Raw genomic sequence first — 7,467 nt, forward strand, 5'->3', positions numbered from 1 at the left:
GAGGAGCACACCGGCTCAGAGATCTAGAAAGGCCAAGGTGATGGTAGCACAGCTTTTGGTAAGGACTGAGGACCACAGTTTGGTGGGACTCATGCCTCTCGCCTATTGTATCCATTTTTGGACAGAAATATACTTTTGTTGGTGCTATATCTCTCTTGGATCTCTATCTATTTACTAGCTTGCACATACACATATGGTTGTGAAGTACACAAAGTTTGATTCCATGGTTAAACACTTCGGTGTGCGATTCCTGGGGACACTCCATCAGCCTAAGGAAGGTGTTTATAAATTGTCGATTCCACTCTTTCATTAAATCCCAAAAAATGCATGTTCAGTGCCCCTTATGGGGTACTAGTTGACATGTGCACACTAGGGACAAGTAGGCAGAGGACGAGCTAGAGTGCTCTTTGTGGGAACATGGGTTAGCAGGATTGCTTTTCATTTTTCTTGGCACTTGTGTCCTTTTCTTGGCTTTTCTTGGCCAGCACTCTTCCCTGAGGTTATAAAGGGAGGGCCGGGGCCATAGTTGCACACACCAGCCAATGAGGGAGCAGAGCTATGAGCTAGCAACGCTAGCTGTTCACTAAGCGGTATGGGACACCAAGGGTGAGGTTTGGCTTGCAAGGCTGGACGTTTCCACGAGGCTCTCTAGGCCGGGCTCGAAGGGGCTGATCGAGTCTAGATCAGCATGGTTGGGTGGCAAGTTGCCTGCACATGATTCTGGTGTTGTAGACCATGGTTCCGATAGGGTTAGATCTATGAGGACATGACAGATGGTATCAGAGCTGCCCTATGGTGGATGACCTTGATTGTGGTTGAAGTGATTGTGAGGTATGTAGGCAGCCTCTGCATGGCTGCCACATGTCACAAGGAGCGCCGAGTACAGGGGGTCCCACTCCCCCGCCTCCTAGCCCACCCTCCTAGCCCACATGCCTCCCCATTCCCAAAAAGAGCCGACTAGGATATAGGGAGGGTCTCTCAAAGTCCTTCTTTATATCCCAAGATTCCCATGATCATCCCATGCTTATGGGATTTTTTTAGGCCCAATTATCCACATGTCACCTGCGCATCCGTCCCAAGGGCCTCTTAGCCCTCTAATACTTCACACATATTTTTCACCAAGGTTCCACCATGAAGGGGGTTAGGACCATACCTTCCAACACCCCCCCATGGGCCTAACCCCATGAATAAACCTGACCAACCAGCAAACGGGGACGAGCATTTTTCGAGCGAAATCTTGCGAGCGTTCGAGCGAAGGAAAAAAAAAGCTTCCAACTATGCAAAAATATGACAAAAATGGATCATAAGAAAACATAGTTTCACTTAGAAATATGAAAAGTATTATAGGAATGCCTATTTTATACACGAATATTTATGTGAATCTTTTGGAATGGTGAGAACATAATGGGATGGCTTTTGAAGAAACCCACATGTAGAGTAGACTTCTCTATGAAAATTCCCTTATGATCTCTCTTACAACTTTTTACTTAATAGGGGGTGACATTGAAAAACCTCTCTCAACCTATCTTCATGAAAGGGTTTCTCCAAAGTAAACTCATTGAAGCAAGCCATCAAAGTAGTTTCGCCAGCGAAACCCAAGTTGAACAAGGTCTTTCAAGGTAGTTTCGCTGGCGAAACTACCTTGGACAGCACTTTTAAAAGTGACATAACTTTCACATCCAATGTCCAAATATAGTCATTCAGCCACTCAAATTGATCGGAAAACCCCATTTGAGCACATCTATGGGGTTATATTTTGGAAAACCTTGCATATATAGTATTAAATATTACATGTATTTTATGAGAGTGATATATAAGCCCAAGTTAATACTTATTTATAGTAATTTAAACTTCGGTAGAAACATGTCCATAAATATCTTGTTATTAATACTATAAAAACACTTGAAAGATATTGATATATGATATAAATGTGTTTAATAAGTAATTATTTATGTATAATATTATGATATTGAGAGTGATTATGAGGGACGTTTCTTAAATGAATTATTTTTCAATACTTTTTTAAGGTAATAACAAGGGTACAAAGGGATGTCTATGAATAAGAAGATTTATGTTATGTAGAAATGAATGAGTGACTAGTCTGTATAATTTTATGATAAAGGGATCTAGTTCTAATAAAGATAAAAGTGTAAAAACCATGTTTCCTAAAGAAATACTATTTTTAAAATCTCTTGAAAAACACGCTCGTATAAACCTGCTCATAGGTTTTTGCTCGTAAAATTGACGCATCCCCAGCAAACAAACTCTGATCACCCCCAATAGGCCGGATCATACTAATAATGGTGACCACCCACACAGGGCCAAGTCAACCCTTGAAGCGCTGGACAGATCTTTTTCACAACACACGAATTGACGCGGGTCACCACTTCCCACGCCAGACGCCATTGCAGTCACACAGTCAGTGTCAGCCGCCACATACACAGTCACGCAGACGCCACGTGTTCACGCCACAATCCGCAGGCCAACCGCCTGCTCTATTACCACTGAAGGTAAGAAAAGAAACAATCTGAGATAGAAAAGGATTTCGTGTGACAAAAGATCACATGCAATACAAAAGAAACCTTTAGATAAAAGACTATGCACCCCTACCAGGTTTGTTGCAGTATACAAAACTATTAGCCACAAAGGCTTGATAGATGATCACGACACATAGTAGTATTGTTTCCTTCACTCACCTATACTATATACTCCTTGTAGGAGTTCACAACCATGCATTGTCAGAGTAGAGTTGCCAAATGGTTCATTTGACAGACCAGGACTTCATGCTCATGTGATGGCTCTGAGCAGGTGGATCTCTTGATCGTTTGTCCTTGAGCCTATACCTAGATGAATCCAGGAACATTCCCAAACCCATCCTCTAAAACACAACATAGTGCAGTTTCAATCTCATGATAGTCATTCATAAGATTGAAAACCATAAACTCCATCATGCGTAGCAGGGACTAGCTACTATGACATCCCCACTGATGCCATCAGCGCCCAATAGTGGGTGTAGACCATAGTAAAAAAAATGCTCTCACACATACAAATCCACACACCCACACATACTTGAGCATCCGTTTATACAAAGTCTTCATACTGAGTTTCTATCCGCACTCCGGAGGTGAAGGGCAGACTCAGCCATGACGAAGACTAGCACTAAAAGAGAAGGCTAATCAAAAAGTAGTCCAAAATCTCTTCATTCAAGTTACAACTGCTTGTCAAGTCTAAACGATTTCATTTTAGTCTCTCCCAAACAAGCATCTAAATCTAGCTGATAGGGCAACGCACCATTTAAGATGGAAAGAATTATCGCAATACCAGCAGGCCGCAACTTGGTTTCGACCAATATGTGGGTTGTCTCTTGATAGTTTGTCCTTGAGCCTATTGGTTTCGACCAATAGTGGGCTGTCTCTAGCAAGTTGACTACTACTAAGTATTTATGAGCTCTAGAGTGAGCTTTTGAGCTAGGGGAGTATGTCATGTGCATGCTAGGGATAGGCAGGCAGATGACGGGGGCTAGAGTGCTATCTGTGGGAACATGGGTCACCAAGATTGCTTTCTTGCTTTTCTTGGCACTTGTGTGCTTTTCTTGGCTTTCTTGGTGAGCACTCTTCCCTTAGGCTATAAAGGGAGGGCCAAGGCCATAGTTGCACACACCGGCCAATGAGGTACCAGCGCACTTGTTCAGCAGGTGGTATGGAACGCCAAGGGTGAGGTTTGGCCTGCAGGGCTGCCAGTTTCCACGAGGCTCTCTAGGACGCTTTGGCTCTGGGAGGGCAGTCCAGTAGAGTGTTCTGATTATATCGGATTGGGCAATCAAAGGGCACAATGGAGGTACCCTTCTCGTACCTAATACAACTAGATGCCTCACGTTGGAGCCCTTCACAAGAATATCATTCAATGAAGCAACACATACCACATGAGATCCTCACTAAATTTTGGTTCCACCCTTGGATTAGCATATGACCAAGGAAGATATCATACTTTCCTGGCTGGTAGCCCACAAGGACCTTCCTATTGTACAGAGATGGGACCTGCCATCATTGTAAGGCAGAGGACCTGGAGACAATTGCCCACTTCAGGATATGGCAGTTTAGATATCAAGCCTGGTGGCCCATGGAGACCTTCCTATTGCAGAGATATTGGACCTGCCTTTGTTTTTTCCAGCATAAAATAGTGAATTTTTATTAGATAGGTAATACATTTGGTTCACTTAGGAAAAATGGATCAGCCAGCAGGGAAATGGACCCTCAGAACCAGGGTCCAGAACCATAGAACCTGTAACCGTTTCTCCGGGCTGCAGAGCACATGAACTGGTGACCCTGGGAACCAAAACTGGAACCTGGAACCCAGAAGTCTCTTGCCAGAACCGTAAGAGTGTTCCGGATTCTGGGACCTGCTTTTGTTGCAACGCCGGGGAGTTGGAGACGATTGCCCATTACTTGTGGACTTGAGTCTTGCCTTATGGCTCACATGACTTGTATCTGGCTGACAGAGGTGTTGACATGCCTTCTCTGCGGATATGATCTCCCTAGCCGGACAAGAGACTTGTAATGCCCAAAATAGGTAAAATGTCGCCAAAGTGCAGCACCAGCTCATGGAGTTGCGCATGGGGAGTTATGTAAAAACACAACAGAGAAAACGTTGGACGTCCTCTGCCACATTATATCTTTCTTATTGACAAATCGGCCCAACATCGCCGTTTGCCCGAGGCAGATAGCAGACTTCACAAAAGCATTGCTGTGCTGGGAGTTACGGAAAGCTAAAGATCCGCGACCGAATATTTGATTCGTAATTAAAGCATTGTCGTTTCACTGCCAGTCTGTCTCGCTACAAGAAACTGTGGGCCTCGACGGGAAAAGCCCAAACCATGCATTATCGGTCCTTTTCCTATGCTCCAAGTAAAACTCTGTCAATGATTGTCACGTAGCAATTTACGAAGAAGGTCGCTTTTCCACGTCCTAATTTAATTGGGTTTGCTTATGTCCTTCACGCTTTCGCAATCGAATCAGGCTATTGCTTACCTCTGCTGCCACGAGAGGGAAATTTCCAGTATTAGTGCCCCCGTGAGTCTTTCTCCAATTTAGAAGCTTCTTTGCATCCTCGGAGTCTTTAGCCAAACCCAAGGCATCGGATATGCACCTGGCCAAAGCGGTCTCCTTCAAACCATATGTACCTCTTTCCTTGTCCAATGCTGGCAAGAGGAGTCGAAGAGCACTAAAGAACTCATGGTCAGTATAGACATGATCGAGGAAAGTACGAAGATGCTTGCGTTTCACGGCCAGCTTCTTGGTGCGGGAGACGGCCTCCAGCATGCTACAAAGCACGCTGAAATCGACGGTACTGTCAGACATGGTGAAATCGATGCAGGAATCGTCAACAATCTGTTGTGATCTGAATCAAACAATCACCAGCAAATCCGAATTCGATGAGCCCAATTCAGTCGTTGAAAGGATCGAGCCCCTATGAATCCATATACGCGCCAAGGTCATCGCCCTCTGTACCTTTGAATTTCTCCTTCAAGCTAATCTTAATTTCCCACGTGTCTGTCAACTTTACCCTGAGTCATGACTCCATGAGTGAGATTCAAATACATAGATGGGGTAAGGACCACCTCTGCATCGCTCCCATGGCGGACAGCCAAATGTATTGGTTGTGAAACTACAAACACCCCCAGGTGGCATTCGTGGGGCTCAACCTCTCGACCAATAGGGATACAACAGCTTAGACCAGTGCAATAGATGCCTACACTGCAAATGCCCCGCCCGGTTTCTATGTGTAAAGGGGATACGCAATGAGGTCAACTAGCACCCGTTCAATGTGTAGCAACCCTAATATTGTGATACTAATGGGCTAGGTATAATGTATACACCTACCAACAAGTAGTGAGCTATCAGCGTGATACCAATAAGCTACTTATAATGCATGATTTTTGCAAGTCTTGTAGCTATTCTTGTACTTCTATGTAGAGGTTTGTTTTAGCACCACCTTACATGTCGACCCCTCGCACCCTATTTTAATTGGTAGCACAAGAGCTTGCAGCCATTGAGAGTGCAAGCCTTGCATTGTCATATAGTTGATCGACCATGTCGAGCATTGTTTATCTAGTTGAGAATTAGCTAACTACAAGCATGGAAGCACGACAAGTTTGAAATACCCATTCCTTTGTGTGTGAAATGTGTGCTCTACTTTTAGGTGATGTTGGTTCTTTGCATGGTTTTACTTTTGCTTAAAGGGTTGCATATGTGTCCTTTTGTAACGAATTCTCTTAAATGATTATCTTATTGCTTTGTGTTGCAAAGATCGCTATTGAACCTATTGAACATCATCAAGGATGTAATGCCAATAATCAAGCCAAAATTCATGTGAGGCATGCTCTTTGTTGTATTTGCAGTGTTGTTGGAGCTGATATTAAGATAGGCCTTCTTTGTAATCTACATTCTTTCCTAATTAAGGGGTATATGGTGGGAATGTTAAGTATGAAGGGAGATGCTTCCATGTGGTAACATGTCAACCAACATTATTGCTTGAATTATGCTATCACGCATCATTTGCACATTAGTGTAGTCATAATACTAGATGATTTGAAAACGCTAATGAGACGGATGATGACATGCAACTTTTCTTGCTTTATGGTTTGGCAAGTTGAAGCCTCTACACACTTTTTTAGCCCTCCTACATGTACCACATGTTTCATGTGCGGAGACAAATGATTGGTAGTATCAATCCTCAAGTCTATAAAGTATCACATAGCTGTTTCACGTCGTACCTTTTGACCTGGGCTAAATGATATGGAGCTACTTTCACAGATCTGCAAATACATAAGTAGAATTATATTTCAAATTTGTGAATATGGAAATAAAATTTAGCCAAGCCAAGGATTCGGCACTACATCTTGGTGCATACATTGTAGCTCATAGTTGACCTTTTAGTATTGGGTCATGATTGTCAAGTACTGGCAAAGCTTCAAACTCTTAGAATATTCATTGAGCCTTGGTTTTCTCAAGTAGTGAAGACATGCATGGATAGCTAGCAAGACTTGAGGCTTTCTCAAAGGAGGTAAGTTTCAAGGCTAAATGCGTGCTAGATCTACTTGAAACAACTATGGATCACTATCAAAAAATTTAGTCCTTATTACTTTTAATTATGACTTTAGTTAGATGCTTGGGTGCACTTCTTAGCTTAGAGAACACAAGGCTTTGATAATGGATGAGAGGATGAAGTTGACCCCAAGGGTAACAAGTGTATTTTCATCAATGATAGTGATGAATATGTTATCTAGTAATAAAGAAGACTAATGTGAGTTAAGATACAGCCTTTCTAGGAACAAAGGCTCGACCAATGTGGTTGATCTTGATGCATCCATGAAAGCACCCGATTTACTTTCAAAGGAAAGGAAGAGGTGGAGCAAGTTGAAGAAGCCACCCAAAAAAGCAAAATGAAGACCCTAGAAGACACTTCTTG

General features: G+C 43.1%; 1 protein-coding gene across 1 annotated transcript in view; it reads right to left on the reverse strand.

Moving 5' to 3' along the window:
• Positions 1-5,592, reverse strand: part of ATLIG4 (DNA ligase IV) — a 205,995-nt gene extending 200,403 nt beyond the window's left edge. Inside the window, exon 1 of the mRNA XM_087387540.1 lies at positions 5,028-5,592. Within this exon, the coding sequence (XP_087243666.1) occupies positions 5,028-5,357 (330 nt within the window). The 5' untranslated portion in view covers positions 5,358-5,592. The remainder of the gene's footprint in view (positions 1-5,027) is intronic.
• Positions 5,593-7,467: the final 1,875 nt, after the last annotated feature.

Source organism: Dipteris shenzhenensis, chromosome 2 (genome assembly GCF_047967505.1).
Source record: "Dipteris shenzhenensis isolate YYH24624 ecotype China chromosome 2, Dip_SZ_1.0, whole genome shotgun sequence".
In the NCBI taxonomy this organism is placed as follows: domain Eukaryota; kingdom Viridiplantae; phylum Streptophyta; class Polypodiopsida; order Gleicheniales; family Dipteridaceae; genus Dipteris; species Dipteris shenzhenensis.